Source organism: Gadus chalcogrammus, chromosome 6, assembly GCF_026213295.1.
Source record: "Gadus chalcogrammus isolate NIFS_2021 chromosome 6, NIFS_Gcha_1.0, whole genome shotgun sequence".
NCBI lineage: Eukaryota > Metazoa > Chordata > Actinopteri > Gadiformes > Gadidae > Gadus > Gadus chalcogrammus.
In genome coordinates, this window is record NC_079417.1 from 25,383,756 (window position 1) to 25,406,357 (window position 22,602).

At 44.5% G+C, this 22,602-nt stretch overlaps 2 protein-coding genes across 3 annotated transcripts in view; one reads left to right on the forward strand and one right to left on the reverse strand.

The window, feature by feature from the left end:
• The window catches only part of mmp11a (matrix metallopeptidase 11a), a 27,475-nt gene extending 12,422 nt beyond the window's left edge, over window positions 1–15,053 (reverse strand). The window contains exons 1-7 of one of the 2 annotated variants that reach the window (XM_056591740.1): window positions 9,990–10,850; window positions 9,276–9,325; window positions 9,131–9,184; window positions 7,773–8,012; window positions 2,780–2,982; window positions 1,507–1,650; window positions 394–527 (exon numbers count right to left, since the gene is read on the reverse strand). In XM_056591740.1, coding sequence (XP_056447715.1) covers window positions 394–527; window positions 1,507–1,650; window positions 2,780–2,982; window positions 7,773–7,910 — 619 coding nt within the window. In that variant the 5' untranslated portion in view covers window positions 7,911–8,012; window positions 9,131–9,184; window positions 9,276–9,325; window positions 9,990–10,850. Of the gene's footprint in view, window positions 1–393; window positions 528–1,506; window positions 1,651–2,779; window positions 2,983–7,772; window positions 8,013–9,130; window positions 9,185–9,275; window positions 9,326–9,989; window positions 10,851–14,808 lie in introns of those variants that run through there. The other variant, XM_056591741.1, reaches the window with a different exon arrangement.
• Window positions 14,730–21,990, forward strand: gstt1a (glutathione S-transferase theta 1a). The gene is made up of 5 exons (XM_056591749.1): window positions 14,730–15,258; window positions 15,795–15,882; window positions 16,570–16,726; window positions 17,818–17,994; window positions 21,606–21,990. The coding sequence occupies exons 1-5, from the start codon at window positions 15,153–15,155 to the stop codon at window positions 21,804–21,806; spliced, it is 729 nt and encodes a 242-aa protein (XP_056447724.1). The 5' UTR covers window positions 14,730–15,152; the 3' UTR covers window positions 21,807–21,990.
• Window positions 21,991–22,602: the final 612 nt, after the last annotated feature.

The following is a 22,602-nucleotide window of genomic DNA, read 5'->3' on the forward strand; positions in this document are numbered from 1 at the left end:
GAACCTTAGTTTGGAAGTCGTGCTGGTGACACGACAAATACTTCCAATTGAAATACATGGGTTTGAAATTTGAAAATACGTGATCCTGATCACGTTTCAATAGATTAAATAACGTGACAGTGTCACGTCTTTTCGTGAGACCGGGTTGTGCTGATCACATGTTGTTTCAGACCCCACTGCTCCGAGCAGTGAGCCGATAGTGTGTGAGTGTGAGTGGACCCAATTTATTATTTATTTATTGTTATATAAGATAAACAAGATTTGACATTGTTGTATTTAGTTGTATTATTTGAATAAGCCTATTATTACTATTATTTTAGAAGCAATTGAGGGGGGTTAATTATAAATACATTCCTCTAGGGGTCCGAAGCCGTGTGCCTGGTCAGTTCTTACCCATGTCGTTGCCCAGCGTCCAGGACTCGTCGTAGTCGAAGTGGATGTCTCCCTGGCGGTGGGTCTTGGGGAAGAAAGCATGGGCCAGGATTCCCCCCGGCCCGTCGAAGGGGAGGCTGTCCCCGTGCCAGTACCTGGACCACATCGACATTTACTTTACAACCGTCCCAGAAACACTAAAACAAGCAGCAACTTCCTGTCAACAGTGTCAACAAATTATAGGTATTTTTACTTTTAAGCAATGATGAAAAGTTTTTATTGTTTGCCATTTACCTGTGTGCGCAATTCACTTCAATACAAGTACACTTTTGTATTAGCACAAGTACAAAGTCTAATAAGGGGCTTAAAAACTGTTTAACAGCAGTTTTAAGACAATACAGATTGTTATGCTGCTGCTTACAACCATGACCATACCAGTCAGCAGTTTGAGACCCATGCACGTCAAGACACATGCACACACGTGAGCGTACGGCAACATGAGACCTGGCACCACATCTGACGGGTCAGGCCTTGCAGGTTTCATCTTGTTTCTTAATCTCTCAGTTTGTCAGCGATTATTTGTGTAAATGTTAGTCTATTGTGCACGTTGTAATTTACCTGTGGGCTTAAGCAATATATAAATTCCAATCTGTTTTTCCGAATTAATCTCCTTCTGCCAAACTACAGTGCTAGAATACACATCAAGAAGGAGTTTGTGATGCATATCGTATGTTGTGATAGATTGATAGATAAGAGAGATAGCGAGAGAGAGACACAGACATACACAGCTTGAGACAAATGGTAGTTATGATATTATATATATATATATGTATATATATATACATATATATATATATATATATATATATATATGTATATATATATACATATATATATATATATATATAAATATATTGGTCGGATATACAGGTGATATAGAGGTGGTGAGAAGGGTGATGTGGTGGTGGTGAGGGGTTGATGTAGAGTTTGTGAGGGGGTGATGAAGGGGTGGTGAGGGGGTGATATGGTAGTGGTGAGTGGGTGATGTGGTGGTTGTGAGGGGGAGATGTAGTGTTGGTGAGGGATGATGAAAGGGTGAGGGGGTGATGAAGGGGTGGAGATGGAGTGTTTTACCTGGTGAAGTCGATGACTATGTCCGCCTTCCCGCTGCGGAGCTCAGTGAAGGTGAGTGGCGTCACTTCGCTCCAAACCCTCAGAGCTTCCTGTAGCACCCGACGAACCTTATCCTCACCCATCTGCCATGGAAACCGCACAATCCTGCACACACAGACACAAACACACACACACACAGCCACACACACACAAAGGTATGCACTTAATTACACACAAACATACATTTGGGAATGCGAACAACATTAACACCCCGACAGACATGTTTACTGTATATGCTTTCTCTCTCTCTCTCTCTCTCTCTCTCTCTCTCTCTCTCTCTCTCTCTCTCTCTCTCTCTCTCTCTCTCTCTCTCTCTCTCTCTCTCTCTCTCTCTCTCTCTCTCTCTCTCTCTCTCTCTCTCTTTATCTCTCTCTCAAACAGAAAACTCATAATTGAATTGAGAGCAAGAAGCAGTCAGACAGAACACACCCCTTCATTCAAACACCTTCAAACAAACACCAACGACCTCACCACCACTATGATCTGTTTGACTGCGTGGAATCATTTTGAGGTTAAGCTCCTTCAAGTGTTCCAGAGTTTTATGAGGTGAACTACATCACAGCCTGCAGTCGACCTAACCCTTTTTATACAGAGCTAAACCCCCACATGTTATAAGAAGCTTGTATTATAAGGTTTGCCAGTATTATAAGGTTAGTGGTATTACATTACGTGTGAAACGAAACATGTTGAACTTGGAGCAGGGCTGATGAAACAAGGGGTCTGGTTCAAAACGTTTTCCTAATGCTGGAGATGAGGCTTGTTAACGCAAGCCTGGAGCCCCATCAGAAGCATTACCAGTAGGAGCCATGTAGAACGGGGGACGGCTGGGACAGCTGAGCTGGGCCATGTTACATTTACATTTAGAGCATTTAGCAGACGCTTTTATCCGAAGCAAGTTACAATAAGTATATTTGTCATAAGAAGGTGAAACAACAATATATCACTGTCAGTACAGTAAGGATGTTCATAGAAACAAGTGCCAAGCACTAACAATCGCTAGGATAACCCATTCCCTGTATACAACAAAGGTAGCTGGGATAAGATGCTACACAACTAAGTAGTATAACTAAGTACGACATACAATAAGTACGTACATTAAGTGTGATGTTCACTGGCTGACCTTCAGACTTTGTAGCCAATCACGTTTGCTATATGTGGCCATGTGTCTCTAAGACGTGATGTTAATACGAATCTCAAGAGACAGACATTGGCAACGCATCCCAGGTGTCAGTACTTGTAGGTGAGGTCGGTCTTCTCCCAGCGCCCTCCGTACACAACGAAGCGCTTCCGTCGCCCGCTGAGGTGTACCGGCCCGGGGAAGTCCGGGACCCCACAGCGCGGGCGGCTCCAGGCCTGACTGGAGTTGGATTGGGGCCCCGGGTCCTTCGTCTGGGTTTCTCTGCCTCTCTTCCTCAGGACTGGGAACCTGTCCGAGCCCTGCACAAGACAACAGCAGGAGGAGGATCAGCGTGTTGATGCTAAATGCTAATTAACAGAAGCATTGGAGAGGAAGGATGGAGAGGAACCCTTTCAAACTTTGTAGCCACCCTCTTCTCCTACAGTAGGACACCATCCCTCTCCTCCTACACCACCCCCTCTTCTCCTACAGTAGGACACCATCCCTCTCCTCCTACACCACCCCCTCTTCTCCTACAGTAGGACACCATCCCTCTCCTCCTACACCACCCCCTCTTCTCCTACAGTAGGACACCATCCCTCTCCTCCTACACCACCCCCTCTTCTCCTACAGTAGGACACCATCCCTCTCCTCCTACACCACCCCCTCTTCTCCTACAGTAGGACACCATCCCTCTCCTCCTACACCACCCCCTCTTCTCCTACAGTAGGACACCATCCCTCTCCTCCTACACCACCCCCTCTTCTCCTACAGTAGGACACCATCCCTCTCCTCCTACACCACCCCCTCTTCTCCTACAGTAGGACACCATCCCTCTCCTCCTACACCACCCCCTCTTCTCCTACAGTAGGACACCATCCCTCTCCTCCTACACCACCCCCTCTTCTCCTACAGTAGGACACCATCCCTCTCCTCCTACACCACCTCTCACTCCTCCACCCCCTCTGCTATTGTATGGCAACACCCATAGCCTACCCCGCCCCACCTCTGACACCGTCTCTCAGAAAAAATAAAGATAATATAAAATTTGATTTCTGTTAGATCAGATTACATTAGGTATATGATTAGATCAGATTACATTAAATATAATATGAAAATACAATTGATTATTGATTGGGTCAGATTCAGATTGGATTCGATATAATGTCAGATATCAGTATCAACCACCGCTGCTTCCACTGTGACATTACTACACTACAATATTGTAGTGTAAAAATGTAAAGACCATTAATGTCAACGCTTTTCAAAGAGAGGTAGAGAGAGGGAGGGATACAAAGAGAGGGAGAGAGAAACATACAAAGAGGCAGAGCGGTAGAGAGAGGGGGAGGGAGAGAGAGAGAGACATTGTGTCAGCAAGTGTCTCTCTATCTCCTGCTGTTGTGGTATAATTTGTGAGAATCTCCCGAGATGGGGGGGGGGGCTGCTGACTCGTCAGGAAACATCACGACCACAACGTGTCTCATCGCCACGCCAACACATGGGGGTGTGCATATGGGTGTGTGTGTGTGTGTGTGTGTGTCCTTCTGGTATTTGAGGAGCAAATCCAGCGTGTTTTAACACGCTCCTAACATACGACAGCTTGTTCTACAACATTTCTGGAAAATATATTATAGAATAAACTTCTCTTTTTATACATGATTATATTCCCACGTTAATACATTATGGAGCTCAGAGGACGTATAGAAAAAATGACATACCTATGTACAACTTTAAAGGAGATATATGTAAAACATGTACTGTACCTAACCCATATCAGAAAATGACCATGATATTTTATTGGAGTTTAAGGAAACATGCCAAGTATACTAGCCATACTAACTCTGTTCTCCTTTGAAATTCTGAGCGTTTGTTTATTGCTTTGGCCTGTGTGTACCCGGGACCCCGGGTTGCCAGATGAGAAACAAATTGGCCCACAAAGACAGTGTGCTGCAGCCGCGGAGATTGCCTACATTCTACTCCCCTTAAAAAGCCTTGTGCTAGCTTTGGAAAAAGCTAGGTTGGGAAAAAGGTTGGAACCCAGAAGGATTTCGAGATGCCACATGAGCTGGTTTATAATTTGCAAACAATGAATAAATTACAATTGTCATTGTCAATATAGAGTTATTGCACTAGTCTAAGATGTATAATGTTGTGCTTGTCTCGTCTTGCGCTCGTGCTTTTTCCCTGTCCTCAACTTTGCAACTCACGTGAGTTCTAGTCTGGAGAGGCATTAACATATTATACGCTCTGCTACATATTGTTCCTTTAACTACAGCACAATCAGCAAGCCAAACCGACACAGACGCCTGTGAGCAAGATGCTAGTGTGTTGGAAGCTGCTGCACTATAAATCAGCATACAATCAGCATAATCACATCATGTACTCACAGGTCCTGACGCTTTAATATATTTTGAGTCCTCGATATATGAATAAAAGTTATTATGATTGTTATAATTAATAGCGGGATGGAGGCCAGGCCTAAACCCTGCAACCTACTTACGAGTTGAGCCTCTCCTACTAACGAGTTTAGCCTCTCTTACTAAAGAGTTGAGTCTCTCCTACTAACGAGTTGAACCTCTGCCTCTCCTGTTAGTAGGAGAGGCTACTTGTTAGTAGCCTCTCCTACTAACGAGTCGAACCCTAGCAGGAACGATCACCATATGGTTGTAATTCTTTCATGCATAGACTGGTAAGATGCACTCATTCCACCCCCGCCCTCTTATGAATGGGACCAGACATGGATTGTTACTCGGTTGCTAAAGTTTCAACATTGTGACAACGCTCCGATGGCTGACAGATGCTTGTCCATATTTTTGTTTATGATTGAACCCCTTCTAACGAGTTTGCGTCTCTTCTCCTAACGAGTAGAGCCTCCTCTCCTAATGAGTTAAGCCTCTCCTTCAAACGAGTTGAGCCTCTTCACCTAACAAATAGAATTCTTCTTCTAATGAGTAGAACTCTTCTCCTGATTAGTTGAGCTTTACCTAACGAGGGGAGCTTCTTCTAACGAGTTGAGCCTCTTTACCCCGCAAATTGAGCCTCTTTTTCTAATAAGTTGAGATTCTTCTAACGAGTTGAGCCTCTGGTCCTAATGTGTTGAGCCTCTTCTCCTAATGAGTTGAGCCTGTTCTCCCCACAAGTTGAGCATTTTCTCTTTATGAGTTAATCCTCTTCTGCGAACAAGTTGGGCCTCTGCTACTAATGAGTTTAGCTTCTTCCTTTACTAACCAGTTGAACATTTTCTCCTAATGGGTTGAACCCCTTTGGCTAACTATTTGACCCTTCTCCTAGCGAGTTGAGTCTCAACTAATGCCGAGTTGAGCCTCTTAAATTTTTTACTTAAATTGCGTGTTTATTTATTTATTTGTTTATTTATTTATTTATTTTGTATGTGTAATGCACCTTCAGTTGGCTCTCCCAATTTCGTTGTATAGGTGACTGTACAATGACAATAAAGTCTATCTTTATCTTTATCTTTATCTTTTTAATACTAAAGAGTTGAACCCCTTCTACTAACAGGTTGAGTTTCAACTAATGCAGAGTTGAGCCTCTAATACTAAGGAGTTTAACCCCTTATGCTAACAAGGTGAATCTCAACTAATGCAGAGTTGAGTCTCTAATACTAAAGAGCCGCACCCGTTCTACTACTAATGAGTTGCGCCCTCCTAACGAGCTAAGTATGTGAATAGCAGCTAAAGGTGTGTGGTGGTTGGGAGGCTGGGCGGGGTGCCAGGGCCGGTCTGACCCAGATCTGGGTCTGCTCCGGGGGCCAGTCTGCTGCTGTGTTCTGAGGCTGGGGTCTGCAGCAGACAGGATGAGGCAGGAGGCAAGAGGCCCTGGCCCTGCGTTTATTTACAAGAGAATTATCCACCAGGCTTTTTCTCCCGGGAGCCCACAGGCCTGTCCAGGCGTGTCTAATCTCTCTCCTCTCCCTTGTCAACAATGGCAAACAAATTGACCAAACTACAGATTAGACTTTCCAGGTTAAAAACAGCAGACAAATAACACGCAGACATTGCAGGTGCAACCCACTGATAAATAATGTTCCCTCACAGACTCCCAACATGTGGTTGTATTCATCTCTACGTTGGGCTCAGCGCAAGTTGGTCCCATGGATTGTAACTTTCTATGAAGTGTTTTCTGTCTTTGTTTGTCAATGTTCACGCAGCAGTATGTGACTGTAGTATGTCTGCTACACATTTGATGTTTCATGTACCTATATTTCTTCAAGAAGTGGTCACACTGCTATCAAACCATTTCACTTCTGGTCTGCTATGCCTGAGCCCTTGCCTCGCCAGATTCCACCGTCACAAAGTTAGCTCCCCTCTCTTTCTTTATGGTGTTGTTGTTGAACAACTGTTATTAACGCTTCCTGCCCTGCAGACACGGGAACCCAATCCCCTTGTCAAAAACATATTTTCTCTCGGGTGTCAACACATCTCCAGAGCGCTGGCTGCAGACTGCAGAGCAAACAGAACCAGATAACAGTAATCTATTGCAAGTCAAAGCAGCCTTACTGCTTATGCTGGTGGTACTAGGCTGTTACTCATGTAATTACTGTGAGTGCAGGCTGTTTTCAACACTTCAAAATATATATATTTTTAATTATTACACAAGTGACTGTGGTATCATTGACCCAAGCATGAGGCGGGGGGAGGGGTTCTGCTGAGCGGACAGGACCGAGCTTGGCGATTTTTGCTTTATAATGAAATGTGCGTTAAAACACACACACGCACGGGAGTTAAAGCGCGGGATTGTGTTTTAACTCGCGTGCGTGTGTGTGTTTTAACTCGTGTGCGTGTGTGTGTTTTAACTTGCGGGCGTGTTTTTTTTTTACTTGCGTGCGTGTGTGTGCTTTAACTCACATTTATTTGTTATTCATTAAAGCGGCGAACACGTGACATGCCTGTCCCAAGTCCCAACGCATTTCATCCTTGTAGATATTGATAAGGAAGAAGTTGTTTGTAATGGGTTTACTGGAGGTGTTAAGGCAGAAGTTCCCCCTGCAGTAGGTAATCTGTTTACTGTGTAAAGGTGAATTTCCTTCATCCATGGAGAGGGTTTGGGTTGACGGGACAAATTAAGTTGTAGGGAAAAGTGTTTCACTCACCGGTGCAGCAGCGATCTGCTCGCTGGCCCCACCGCGGAGAACCGGAGAACAATGCAGCATGCCTCGGAGGCAGAGCAGCGTGAAGAAGCAGCAGAACACTGGACCCGTCCTCATCATCATCATCATCATCATCCTCATCCTCAGAAGCAGCAGCCGGAACCGGGAGAACCGGGAGAACCGGGGACCCGGACCCTGCAACCTTCTCCTGCGAGCCTGGCGCTGGGTGACTCAGTCTCCCTCCTGGTAAATAGATTGTGATTTCTTTGTTCTCTTTTTCTGCACATACACTTTTTATAACGCCACTCGCTTAGCCACGTGACTCTTAACCCCTTCCAACCCTACTCAGGCGGTGGATTCAAAGCAGATGAGGTGAGAACCACCTGTGGGTAAACTTGAAGACCCAATGTTTCCCTTGTTTATTATTGACTGCAATAATTAAGAACAATGCAAGAAACAATTAAGAAAAAATTAAGGGCCAAACAAAAGCAATGCTATGCCTTCATGGTTTGAAACAGAAGTTTAGTTTGAATGTGAATCCTGGCCATCAGTTTCAAGGCAAGGATGGAGGAGAGTCAAAAGGCAATTTGAAAGGAATCTAATACGGAAAAGTCACACAGTAACGAATGGGTTATTGACAATGGTAGAGCTGTTGACATTTATTATCATATGTCACTACAGAGCTACACTCAAAAAAATATTTAAGCCCAAAAGTTAAAATTTATGCATTTCAATTACATGACAATTTTCCATCTATTTTGATCACATAACTCCAATGTAAAAAATGACATTTCAATCCATCTTTATTAATCATGTTCATGTAATCTAACCAAATACATTGGGTTTATGCATAATACCTGAGTAAGTCCAATTTAATTGATTAATGTTGAGTTTATCTATTTTATTCATGTTGAATGAACATGATTAATAAACATGGATTGAAATGTCATTTTTTACATTGGAGTTATGTGATCAAAATAGATGGAAAATTGTCATGTAATTGAAATGCATACATTTTAACTTTTGGGCTTAAATAGTCTTCACTGTACCTCAGTTTTCGTATTCTGCTGAAATTCAGCTATCACTGTTTACAAAAACACAAGTTAAATATCATTTTGCGAAGAAATAAGAAGGTAGGACATACATTAGAGCAATTATCCATATTTATTACGACAACAAGGAGCCTGGAAAGGAATTTGGAAAATAAATAAAAAACAAATACATTTATTGACAGTTGTACAAATTAGTACAATCTCCTGTGTGTGTGTGTGTGTGTGTGTGGAGATTGAGATTGATCCAGAGGCAACTGTTAGTGTGATCTGAAGAGCACTAAATTACAAGAATAACGCTGAGCTCAATACCTGCTTGATACTGGTGATATGTCACAAAGTTTACACTCCCACATTCACACAAACCTGCAGAAAAAAAAGAAAGGGTGGAAGGGATAGATTAGCTGATCAATATTTTAGTAGAGAAAACCCAACAAAAAATGCCACTAATACTTACTATTAAGAGGTTGCCCTGGTTTTCACAAAGTAAATCCAAAGAGAGAATACCTGAATATGAAAATTGAGGAAAAGTAGGCTATAATGCCGCTTTTCCACTGCATGGTACCAGCTCGACACGACTCGACTCGACTCGACTCAGCTCGCCTTTTTTGCGTTTCCACCGCGATCTAGTACCTCAAGTGGCTGCTTTTTCTAGTACCGCCTCGCTCTAGGTTCCAAGCGGCTGAGCCGATGCTAAAATGTGACGTCGGCAGACGGCCGGCCACTGATTGGCCAGAGAGTGTGACGAAGTCACGAGAGCGACATGGCAACCATGCTGGTAACGATAGAACAGCCATAGTAGCGCCGCAGCCAACATATTCCACTTCTTCAAGATGCCAGCTAATAATACGAACACGAATACCATCGCATCGATGTTCTCCATTGTTGTTATGTGGGTTCTGTCCATGTGTGGGTTACGTAGGTGTTGTTTGCGTCGCGTACAAAAATACGTCACGGCCCTTTCGCGCAGACGACCCCGCCCACGTCCCGGAGGTACTATTTGCGGTGGAAAAGCACCCGCGCTGCTACCGTGTCGAGTCGTGTCGAGTCGTGTTGTGTCGAGTCGAGCTACATGTGCGGTGGAAAAGCGGCATTAGTGACAATTCACACGAGACGATAAATGTAAGTCCATGGGCATGCCCCCCCCCCCCCCCCCAACAGCCGTCATTACCAACTCTCGTCCAAAACTGTGGTAATATGGCATCTTTGGACGTTTTAATACATTTGGAGATGGCAAAGTATAGCATATATTCGAACTGTGTTTTATCAAAACAACCACGTTTTCATAGATTACCAGTACACTCCCGACAACAGGCTCTCACTCCCTACTCAACGGCTGGACGTGTACGGTCGGCAACCACTCCCTCGATTCCACCTTAACGGCCAGGAGCCAGTCAATCGCGGGGACATGCGAAATACGATAGCTAGCTAAATGCTTTGGCAGACCCAATGTCGTAGTGCTAGCCACCTGACGTAAACCATGCCTAAATGCTAAGGGCACAAGCCGTTGCACAATATAAGCCAAGGGATTTGCGATACCATTGTGAAAGCAATAGCATATTTATGGTGTTTCATGACTATTTTCCTAGCCAGGTTACCCAGCTAGTTAGCTAAATAGTTAGCTAGTGCTAGTTACAGTGCTAGATAACTCGCCTAAATGAATAAAGAAACGCTTATATTCAGTAACAGAACATCTATTCTAATGTTCCCCATTAAACATGTGGACATCTAATAAATAATCGGTTTCTAGTTAACTTAAACGGATAAAAAGCTTACCAAACTCGGTCCATTCATCAGCACGAGGTCTATTCGGGAATGAAAGAGTGGTGTGCCCGCGTGCTTCAGGTGGATCCAATGAATTCCAGTGAAACGATTAAATAGACTTAATGTGAATAAATCAGATTTAATTTCCTATTGAACTGGTTTATGTTGTATTTAATGAATATGGATGAATATAATATATGATGTATTTACTTTGAACAGGTTTAATTTAAATGTTAAGCTTAAAGTTTATTATGGCAAAAAATCATTTTTTTGAGTGTATAGATCAGGAGTCAGGACCCTACTAGACCAGGACCATTTACCACCACATTTATTATAAATCATGTGTCACTTTAGAGCTCTCGACAAAACACAATAATTTCTATATAATTACAAGTCAAAGTCAATAACGTGACAGATGTGTTTGTTTGGTGACGAACAGGACATTGGAGTGTGTTTAAATCTCCTTACTAATTACTCATAACTAAAGACCATACCAGACCTGATCAGCCCCCAAGAGACCAACACTTTAGAGTTTAGACCACACCGAATGACTCTTAAACAGAGACAGAAGGTGGCGTTAAACGTGTGTTTGTGTGTGTGTGTATGTTTGTGTATGTGTGTGTGTGTGTGTGTGTGTGTGTGTGTGTGTGTGTGTGTGTGTGTGTGTGTGTGTGTGTGTGTGTGTGTGTGTGTGTGTGTGTGTGTGTGTGTGTGTGTGTGTGTGTGTGTGTGTGTGTGTGTGTGTGTGTGTGTGTGCGTATGTGTGTGTTTTTCGTTATGCATTTTGAGTAATCGATGGGTTTTGACCACATCCTGCACTTGCATCCCAAATACTGTCTGGAGGTAAAACACTTCCAGACACTAAATAAAAAGCACTATGCTAAAAGTGAGGTGTTGGACTATGGCGATAACTCTCCTCTCAGGACCCTGCTAGACTCTACTAGACCAGGACCCTACTAGACCAGGACCCTACTAGACCAGGACCCTGCTAGACCAGGACCCTACTAGACCAGGACCCTACTAGACTCTACTAGACCAGGACCTTACTAGACCAGGACCCTACTAGACCCTACTAGACCAGGATCCTGCTAGACCAGGACCCTACTAGACCAGGACCCTACTAGACCAGGACCCTACTGGACCAGGACTCTACTAGACAAGGAACCTACTGGACCAGGACCCTACTGGACCAGGACTCTACCAGACCAGGACCTTACTGGACCGGGACCCTAGACCCAACTAGACCAGTAAACTTCAGAAAGCAGGTCGCAAATGTACCAGGTCTACCTGCCTTGCACTGCTGGTTCCTCTGGAAGTTCAGCAGGTCTGGTGAGTCCTCTGAGAGCAGCTGCTACTGGTAGAGGTTTTGGAGGGCCAGAAGGGAGTGCTCATCCCTCTACATGGGACAACCCCCACTTCTTCTGCCCCTCTGCCAACATCCACACTGACCACCTGCCTGGAGGAGATAGAGGCATGGATGAAGCTCAACTTCCTACAACTTAACAGCCATAAAACGGAAGCCATCCTTGTTGGCACGCCACATCAGCTCCGCTCCCCCACCATCACCAATATCACCTTCTCTGGCAAAAACATCCCCCTTTCCACATCTGTCACCAACCTCGGTGTTAAAATGGACCCACAACTTTATTTTGACACCCACATCAAACACCTCTGTAAGACAGCTTTATACCACATCAGGAACATCGCCAAACTCCGCCAATCACTCACCCTGGCTGATGCAGAGAAGCTCGTCCATGCCTTTGTCTCCTCCAGGTTGGACTACTGCAATGCACTCCTCATTGGGATCCCTGGCAAGAGCATCCAGAGGCTCCAATACATTCAAAACAGTGCTGCCAGGGTCCTGATGAGGGTGCGCAAGCATGACCACATCACCCCCATCCTGAAATCACTGCACTGGCTCCCTGTCCCACTCAGAATTGAGTACAAGGTCTCCCTCCTCACCCACCAGTGCCTTCACGGACTTGCCCCCCTCTACCTTCAGGAACTCCTCACCCCCCCGACAAATTCACGTACACTCCGTTCAGGATCCACTCACACCCTCCAAACCCGACATACGAAGCTGTGCACCATGGGTGATCGGGCCTTTTCTGCTGCTTCCCCTAGACTATGGAATGCCCTCCCTGACCACCTGAGGGCTCCACAGACTACAGCTCTTTTTAAACGGAACCTCAAAACCCATCTCTTTAAAAGAGCATTTAGCTAAACTTTCTTTGAGGTTCCCCTTTTAATAGTTTTTTTTTTTTTTTTTTCTCTGAAGCACTTTGAGATTCTTGAATATAAAGTGCATTATAAATAAAATGTATTATTATTATTACATACTGCCACAAAAGATCCGGGACGTAGGGCACCTTCTTTTGGATGAGAGGATAAACCAAGGTCTCTCTGTGGTCACTACAGATCCCACTCATCACAGCAGTAGTGGGGACCAACCCGCCTGGAGTCCTTGCCAAATCCCCACCCTGGCTCTTGTCCCATCATGGCCAACCCATATTCCTCTGGTCACTAATTAGACGGCATCATTCCTCTGCACTGTGATGTTTGTCAGCAGCATTCTGGTGCCCACTGGCTGCTGTGCGTCACCCAGTCGGGTGATGGCAACCAGGTGGGTGATGTCACCCAGGTGGGTGCTACCAACGGGTAGTGGATGTGGTGTCATATTCCACCAAGACAAACTCCCTATGTAAGTACTCTGTGGGCCTTGCAAAAATCGGTAATATCTATGTGATTAATTACAAATGAATTTGTAGGCCAGGACCCAACTAGATAAATTCACAATTAGTCTAGGACTCAAAAATATTAGTTATCGAGGACTTAAAATATTAGTCCAGTTCTTACTAGAACTGGACCCTTCTAGATCCTGCTAGACCCTACTAGACCAGGACCCTACTAGACCCTACTAGACCAGGACCCTACTAGACCAGGACCCTACTAGAACAGGACCCTACTAGACCAGGACCCTACTAGACCCTACTAGACCAGGACCCTAATAGACCAGGACCCTACTAGACCAGGACCCTACTAGACCAGGACCCTACTAGACCAGGACCCTACTAGACCAGGACCCTACTAGACCAGGACCCTACTAGACCCTACTAGACTACGACCGGCTAGACCCTAAACTACGAGAACCTTACAAGACCAGGTCAGATGGGAGAGCTGTTTGTGTTTAATATGTTTTATTGTTATATGGTTATAACAATATAAAACCCCTGTTTCTATATATTGTATTTAACGTGTTCGTAATGGCTTCTAACAAATCATGAAGAGTTCATGTGTCATACGTCTTAGCCTCAAGTCTCAAACGCATCCCACGTTTAATACGAACCAGACACACTAGCCCCCGATGCTTTGGGCTGTGAGCAGCAACCGCTGCTATTGGCCGGGACCAGAGCCCTATCCTCTTAATTGGGAACAGAGTCCTCTCCTATTGGCTGAGAGCAGGGCTTCTCTGCTTTAGGCTGGGGTCATGACCCTTGGCCATGACCCCTGAGGCCTGACCCTGTCATAACAGAGCCTGGCGGTAGGAACAGGAAGTCAGGTCATGAACTCTGGGGCACCGGCTCAGACCTGGGTCTAACCCTTTTCTGGTGTGAATATTAATGTATGAATGTATATATGAAACATTATATTTTTGGTCATACAATTATTGTTAACTAGTGCATCATCTGTTCTTGTATTCATATATTAAAGCTAGGGTAGGCACGCTGAAGAGACCAGCCAGAGAATTTTGAAAGTATCCAACCAAAATATAAACTATATAATATCAACACCAACAGTATAATATTAATACAGACAATATTTTGAACTACTCCATCCACACTTCTGATATTAAACACTATTCATGACCTACCACACATGGTATTAAACACGTGCATTTATTGATAATAACATGACTTCAAAGAGATTCTTCCTTCAGTCCGGAAAGCTGTAAACTAGTGGTGTGAATAAAGGCGTCATGAGACATCATAGGCTCCTGGACCTTAACCCTCACCAGTATTGGAAAGCGTTCAGCTCTTATCTTCCGGATTCAATGTAAACACCATTAGTTGACTTACCTTTCAGCCACATTCAAGCACCGACGCAGAAACTAATATATGAATTTGATTGTGGGACAAACTCTGAAGCCTCTATATTTGATCAGTTGTTACTTGTAGTTGAAGACTTTATATTTGAAAGTTTATAACTAGCAGTTAAAGCCTACATACCTAAACAGTTGTTCCTGGCAGTGGATGCCTTTACATCCGATCAGTGGCTGTAACAGAAGCCTTTAAAGCTCATTGGTTGTAATTGGTTGTGCCGTCACACACGTCTCGGCTAATTGGGGTTGTCGGCTAGTTTGTAATCATTCCTTCGGCCAAATCATTTCCAATAATTACAAAATGTTGGTCAAAGCTTAAGGCCAAAGTTCAGACCAGTCATCCACGACAGACGGCATACTTTGAACTGTCGCTATCACTTAGCGAGGCTGCTGGCAGAGCCGTAGGAGGGACAAAAGAGGCGGTTGGTGCGGTTCCTGAGCAGACCGTGACGGCACAACGTGGAGGAGAACATGGAGCTGTACCTGGACCTCCACTCACAGCCCTGCCGCTCCGTCTATCTCCTGGCCAAGAGGACCGGCATCCCCTTCACCTTCAAATCAGTGGACCTCTCTGCAGGTGGGCCTTCGTGTTTCACCCTTGATACATCTCATCCTTATTTATTTTTATTTGCCTAAGAGGACTGTGCTTTAACCATGTAGATCATTATTTTATTTAACACATTGAGACACAGATGTGTATGTATGTGTTTACAAGTGTGTGAGTGTGCGTGTGTGATTGTGTGTACTCAAGGATGCTTCTGTGTGTGTGTGGGGAACAGAGCACTTGTAATGGGTGGATGGCTGCGAGGGAGCTGCAGCTTGCAGGCTGACCCAAGAGCAGATCTCAACAGCTTGCATTACCTTGTTCAATATCAGCCCCCATAGGCAGTTGGTCTGTAGATCTATGCACATTTTGCATTCCAATGGAAATGAGTGTAATATGTGTATCTATATATGTATTCAAATAGAGCAAATAGCGATGTCAAACCTCATTATTTGTGTGTGTCTAGGAGGGCTTCTCTTCTTCCATATAGCCTTTCATTTATTTTAACCCATTCAGTCAACAATGCTTGTGTGTCTGTGGGTGCTTAGATTAATAATGTAAATCCCAAGGTCAGCAGTTTGGGGAGGATTTTGGTAAAGTTAGTGTGGTGCGGAAGGTGCCAGCTATGAAAGACGGCGACTTTATCCTGACAGAAAGGTAAAAAAAAGATTATTTTAACACACTGAAACATTTTAACCATCAGCCTTGTTTTCATTTTTTATTTATCTATATTCTTACAGAAATTCATAGATTGAAATCAAACGAAAGGACATTTTAGATAAAATATAACCAGAAATCGATGAGTTGGTTGACTCTTATGTTGCTTCATCTAAAGTCAACTGTGCAACTTGCAACTGTGTGACGAAAACTACCGAGCTAGAGTAGGAGGTGTTTTCGTAGTAAACATTTTGCAAACAAAGAGAGTTAAAGCATTTTTAATTTGTAGAAAAATATCAGTTGTAAAATGTGATTTTACAACTGATATTGTTGATAGTGATTTTACAACAGATATTGTTGATAGTGTTATTTTATATTCACATCCTTGAAATCGATATCGGTCTGCATTGACTACAGATATGCCCAGGTTATTTTAAGCTACATGCTTGTTTAAATATTTTCTGTTATGTGTGTGTCTTTATGTGTGTGTGTCTTTATGTGTGCGTGTGTGTGCCTCTCTGTTTGTGTTTGTGTGTGTGTGTTTGTGTGTCTTTGTTTTTAATGTGTCGGTTTTTTATGTGTGGTTGTGTGTGTCTTTATGTGTGTGTGTGTGTGTGTCTTTATAAATGTGTGTGTGTGTGTGTGTGTGTGTTTGTGTGTGTGTGTGTGTGTGTGTGTGTGTCTCAGCGTGGCTATCCTCCAGTACATGGTGGAGAAGTTCCCCCAGCTGGTCCCTGGTCACTGGTACCCCTCTGACCTCCAGCGTCGAGCCCTTGTCAACGAGTTCCTGTCCTGGCAGCACACCGCGCTGCGGGCCCATGGCTCAAAGGTCTTCTGGTTTAGGGTAGGGCATCCTGCTGCTTCCTAGGAGGCTCCCTACCTTGTTTCCTAGCTCCTAGAGAATGGTTCCTTACTCCTAGTAAGGTTTCTAGCTACCTAGACAATGTCAGCTAGCTCTGAGAGAATGTTTCCTAGCTCCTAAAGGATGCTTCTCAGTTCCTAGAGGATGTTGCCGAGGATGTTTCCTAGCTCTGAGATAGTGTCACCTTGCTCCTAGGGGGGATGGTTCCTTGCTCTGATGAGGAATGTTTCTAGTCCCTAGACAATGTCACATAGCTCCTAGCGGTTCTAATGATCTCATGATCTCCTGTTGTTGATTAAATCAGACTTCCCCCCCTACCCCGCCCCACCCTGCACTCCATCCAGTTGGTGTTCAGTTATGCCGCGTTTCCACTGCAGGGTGCGGAACGGATCGGATCGCAAAGGTGCGGTAGGGAGGGGGCGGTAAAGCCCAGCTCAGTTCCGAGGTTGCGTTTCCACTGCCGACAGTACCCTTGGTGGTAGGCCGGATGTCGATCGCCGCGGCAGCTACGTAAACATCGTAAACAACGTCTTCCTCCCCAAGAATGCAGACGAACGTCTCCACCTCCTTGTTCGCCCAAGCAAGCTTTTTACGCGACATGTTAATTGTAAAGAATAATACCTCGAGGCTACTGTTTGTTTGTTTTTATCCCCGCGTCACCCGGAAGTGATGATTCTGTCGACCAATCAACGGAGGGGGGGTGTAGCTAGAATTTCACGGGACCCTTTCAGGCGTCTGGTCTAGTTTTGGGTACCGCAACGGAGGAGTCCCGAGAATGGGGCCGTAACGGGTACGGCAAAGTCCGGGTCACGCCCACTTTTGGCGGTGGAAACGTGACCCGACCCGCACCTTTGCGATCCGATCCGTTCCGCACCCTGCAGTGGAAACGCGCCATTACAAGGTTGCACAGCACTTGGAGTAATTTTCGGTTACTCTTACGACTACAAGTTTGATTGTATGTCTCTCAGCCTCACTTGTTACCCTCCAACGACTAAATGTAATGAATGTTTGAGAGCTACGGTGATCTTGGAACAAACTACGGCAACTGAATAATATACACTTGTCTTTTGAAGGCTGTGGTTCCCGTGGTAACAGGCGTGGCTGTTCCGAAGGAGAAGATGGACTCAGCGCTTGAGGACCTGAAGCAGACCATGGATTTGTTTCAGAGCAAGTTTCTAAAGGACAGCAGCTTCATCGCTGGGGAAGAGGTTTCCCTGGCAGACCTGGTGGCCATTGTTGAGATCATGCAGGTAATATACCTGTCCTTCTGGTATGTATATATATCAGTGGAGGCTTCTCCATTGAGGAGAGGGAGGAAGATCCTCCCTAACATTGTTGAGAATAAAAAATGTAGATTGCCCAGACTATTGTAATGAATTAATGCCCTTAAATATGACTACTTTATTGCCTTTGAATATATAATGTTAGTTTCCCTGGGTAAAGGGACATTAGCACCCCCTATCGCCTATCGGCAATTACTTCAGGGAGGAACGTCCTCCCTTTGCCTCCGTTGACTCCCATTCATTTCCCCGAAAGTACTGGCGGCCGGTGGATAACATGGGTTTCAATGGGAGAGAGGAGGAAAATCCTCCTCTGAGTGGGTGGGACCTTAACGCCCCGTGCCCACTGCCTCCGTCAGTTGTCCGTTGCCCATTGACTTTGAATGGGGACGGACGCGCAATGCATTGTGGATCCGTCCGTTCAGTTGGAGCGTTCGCCACCGTCAGAAAGTTGAAAAATGTTCAACTTTTTCGGCAGCGACGGTTCCGTCATCCAATCAGATCGCGTATGCAAATGTAAGCACTGTGACGCGACTCGGGCTCTGACGATACTGGAAAGCGGGAAAGCGGGTCATCTTGCCTCGCAACAAGCAGGAAGAAGCGGGAAGAACCCGGCGAACCGATTTGATTGGCTGACGGATGCATCTGCAAAGACTACTCCCCCATCCGTCAGCCACGCCTTCCCACGTCCGTTGACTGACGGTGCAGTGGGCACGAGGCGTAAGGGGTCTGATTCGCGCAAAAATCTATCCGTCTGCGCTATGAACCAATAAGCAGGATCCCTGGATGTTGAGCAGTGTTGCCAGATTGGTCAGATTTCCCACCCAATTGGGCTACTTTTAACCATGTTAGGCTGGAAAAATTATCATTGGGCGGGAAATCTGCCCAATCTGGCAACGCTGTCGATAACAAACCCGGTCTGCATTGCCGCAGTGCTCACTGCAGACGCAGAGCAAGTGAAATCTGCGATAGCGAGATCCTAAATGCACAATGGAAACATTGGAAACGGAGGACATTGTTAACGTCTTATTACAAAAATCATTCCATTCATTCACTTACAGTGCTAAGTTAGCGACCAAAGAAAGAGGTAGACCACTTCCCAAAATAAAGGTCACAAGAAGTAATGGCAACGTCAGTGTTGTGAGTGCCACATGGTTTGCTAGGTACGCATGGCTTACTGGTAGCATTACAAGCAATCTACTTTTTTGCTGGCCTTGTTTGCTTATGAATAATAGCAAATCTCCAACGTGGGCTGTTCATGGTTTCACTGATGTGAAAAATCTTGATAGGGCAACCAAACGCCACGACAAGTGTCAAGATCACGTTGGTGCTGCTATCCGACTTTCCTTGCTAGGCACCATGCCTATAGATCAGGTTGTAGATGAGGGTGTGCGGCTGCAAATCCAACAGCACAATGCTAAAGTGCGTGGCAATAGGGATGTGGTGAAACGTCTGTTAGATGCAACAGCTTACCTGGGCATGCAAGAGTTGTCATTTAGGGGGCATGACGAAGGGGAAAATTCTAACAACAAGGGAAATTACAGGGAGCTTGTGGAGGTGATAGCTCAGTATGACCGCGTTCTGGCAGAACATATGGAAAGCTCGACTGTCTTCACAGGCACGTCAAAAACAATCCAAAACGATTTAATCGCAGCCATTCACAGTTCGATTAAAACAGAGATAAAAAAGGAACTTAACAGGACACCATTCTTTTCTTGGCAAATCGACGAGACCACAGACATAAGCTGTCATTCACAGCTGTCTGTCATCTTGCGCTATGTTGATGACTATGGTACCATTCAGGAACGCTTCTTAGGCTTTTTTGATGTGTCCGATGGTCGAGATGCTAAGTCATTGTTCGAATTCGTGCAGGCTGAGTTGTCAGGTTTCAATTTCAAGGATAAACTTGTCGCCCAAACCTATGATGGTGCCGCGGTCATGGCCTCGCACTTGAATGGCCTGCAGGCTAAGGTGAGAGATGTGGCTCCCTGTGCAACATTTGTCCACTGCTATGCACATCGCTTAAACCTGGTTTTAAGTCAGGGTGTTAAGGCCATTCCCCAAGCAAAGTACTTCTTTGCTCACTTGGGTGGCTTCACTTCTTTTTTCTCCAAGTCAAGCAAGAGGGTAGCTTTACTCGAGGAATTCAGGTGCGGCTCGGCTGCCCCGGAACGCTCCGACTCGCTGGAACTTCTCCTCCCGAGTAGTGAATACGGTTGCTTCTAATTATGACGAACTACACAACATCTTCGAGAATATTATTGTGCGTCCAACGATGGACGACGAGACTATTCGTTTGGCTGATGGTTTGAGGTGTAAGATGGAAGAGTTTGAATTTGTGTTTTTTCTCTTCACATTTGAGCAGTTGTTTGCACACACTGATGTGGTCTTTGACATCTTACAGCACAAGTCAATGAATATCGCTTTCTGCAAACGGCGCATTGAAAACCTCCTACAAATAATTGACGAACTGAAAGTGTCTTCGACAAGATTTACACCAGGGCTGCCACTCAAACAGAAGACCCTGATGTATCTCACAGGGCAAAAAGAAGGCTGCTAAATCCCTGTCAGGCATACAGAGCGCTTTATGATGCCATCCACGACAGCATGCTCACCCAAATCACCCAGCGCTTCCAACACCTCGATCGTTTGGGCTTCTCCGCCTTGATGGAGCGATGCCACAGCTGTACAAACTTATGTCTCTGATTGCTACAATTGGTGCCACCTCTGCAGGAGCTGAGCGAAGTTTTTCCTGCCTGAAACGAATTAAAACGTACACACGGAATGCGATGGGGCAGGAGAGGTTAACAAATCTGGCCATTATTTCGATTGAAAAGAAAATTCTGAAATCACTTAAAAAAGATCCAGTTTGGTATGACCAGGTCACTGATGTCTTCGCAACTCAAACAGCAAGGAGGATTGACCTGATCTATAAATTAAGTCCCTCAATCTGAATAGTTAGGCTTACAGCCCATGTAAATAGTTTTGAAATAATGTTCTTGTTGTTCTTTTACTAGTTTGTTACTCTGACCGCTCTGTTTGATATTGTGGAAAGGGTGTTAGTGAATGATTCAAAGCATGATGTATTTTAAATGGCATCACTTTGTTTCTTAAGTCTTTTCTTAAAACAATTGTTACTGAAAATAAACATAGCTAAATAACTACAGTCAGTGAGGGCAAAAATAGGCCCAATGATAGGCCCAGATTTTTTTATTTACTTTTACAAATCAATAGTAGGCCTGATTTTACTAATATGCTTTGCATCCTTTCCTTCTCAAATTACAGTGATGCCACTGGTGGCTTTGCATACATTTTATTCACATAACTCCCTCCCTGCTATTTTGTAGTTCACCAAAACACCCTGAAACAACTTGAGTCTCACATTCTTATGCCACCATACACCAACAGTGCAAGCAGGCCAATGGCAACCAAGCGCGCAGTCCTTCCTCCCTCACTTTAAAAACCACCAGCCGCCACTGATATATATATATATAATATATATACATATATACCCCTATATATCGTTTTACATGATATATATATTTATATTTATTGATCAAAAATAATGCTCTGGTTTGCAGCCGGTTGGAACTGGTCTGGATGTGTTTGAGGGCCAGCCAGCACTGAGTGCCTGGAGAGAGCGTGTGAAGAAGGTGATCGGAGAGGAGCTGTTTGATGAAGCTCACCAAAGCATCATGAATGTGGACTGCCTGGCCAAAACCTTCCAGGACAACGGCATGCTGGAGTTCCTCAAGCCTCGCATCAACAAGATGTTCACCTGAGCGTCAGGTCAAGCTGCTCCACTTCAGTTCACGTTTTCGTATATGCAGGGTGATGAATAATTTTCATTATCGTTTCATTTGTTTCATTCCAAAGGTAGTTCTTGAACTTTGATTGAGATATTTCTTAATTTGTGGTGTGGATTAAACCTTGTGTTGAGCAATGCAACATTGTGTTGACTGTATATTGTCCAGCATTCTCCATGCACCACTATTACCATGACCTTAACGATCAACACGGCATCAAGCGATTTTGTGCTCATGCTCACAAACGTTAATCATTGAATCGTGTCCCAGAGCACGATTGTCCGACTTTTTTCGTGCTACACAGAACGAAATGTTAACCAATGCATTTTGAATGGGAGCGTTTCTCAGAAAATTAACGCGCTCCACAGAACGAAATGAGAGAGAAAGCGAAAGAGAGAGAGGGAGGGAGAGAAATGTAGGCAAGGCAAGGAAACTTTTTTTATAAAGCACTATAAAGCACACAAGGCAGACTCAAATGCTTCACATATAACATTGTCATACAATAAATTAAAATAATATAAAATAAAATAATTGACAGAAAACATATGCAAAAAATGAGTAAAATAGATAGAAAATAAAGCCAAAGTTAAAAAAGCATTTTAGAAAGTGCAATGTGTTTAAGATCAGATCAACAACCTCTCCTCGAACCGTCACCTTATCGTGGTGGAGAGGTTTGTGTGTCCCTGTGAACCTGAGGGCTGTGTTGTCTGGAGCCTTGTGCTCCTGGTAGGGTCTCTCATGGCAGAGTGGTCTCAGGTGAGGGGCCAGACTA

What these genes read in the sequence shown, in the direction of transcription:
- gstt1a (XM_056591749.1), top strand. Translation starts at nt 15,153, where the DNA reads ATGGAGCTGTACCTGGACCTCCACTCACAGCCCTGCCGCTCCGTCTAT. An exon ending in GACTTTATCCTGACAGAAAG is followed by an intron (nt 15,883 to 16,569) that starts GTAAAAAAAAGA and finishes TGTGTGTCTCAG; the next exon opens with CGTGGCTATCCTCCAGTACA. An exon ending in CCATTGTTGAGATCATGCAG is followed by an intron (nt 17,995 to 21,605) that starts GTAATATACCTG and finishes TCTGGTTTGCAG; the next exon opens with CCGGTTGGAACTGGTCTGGA.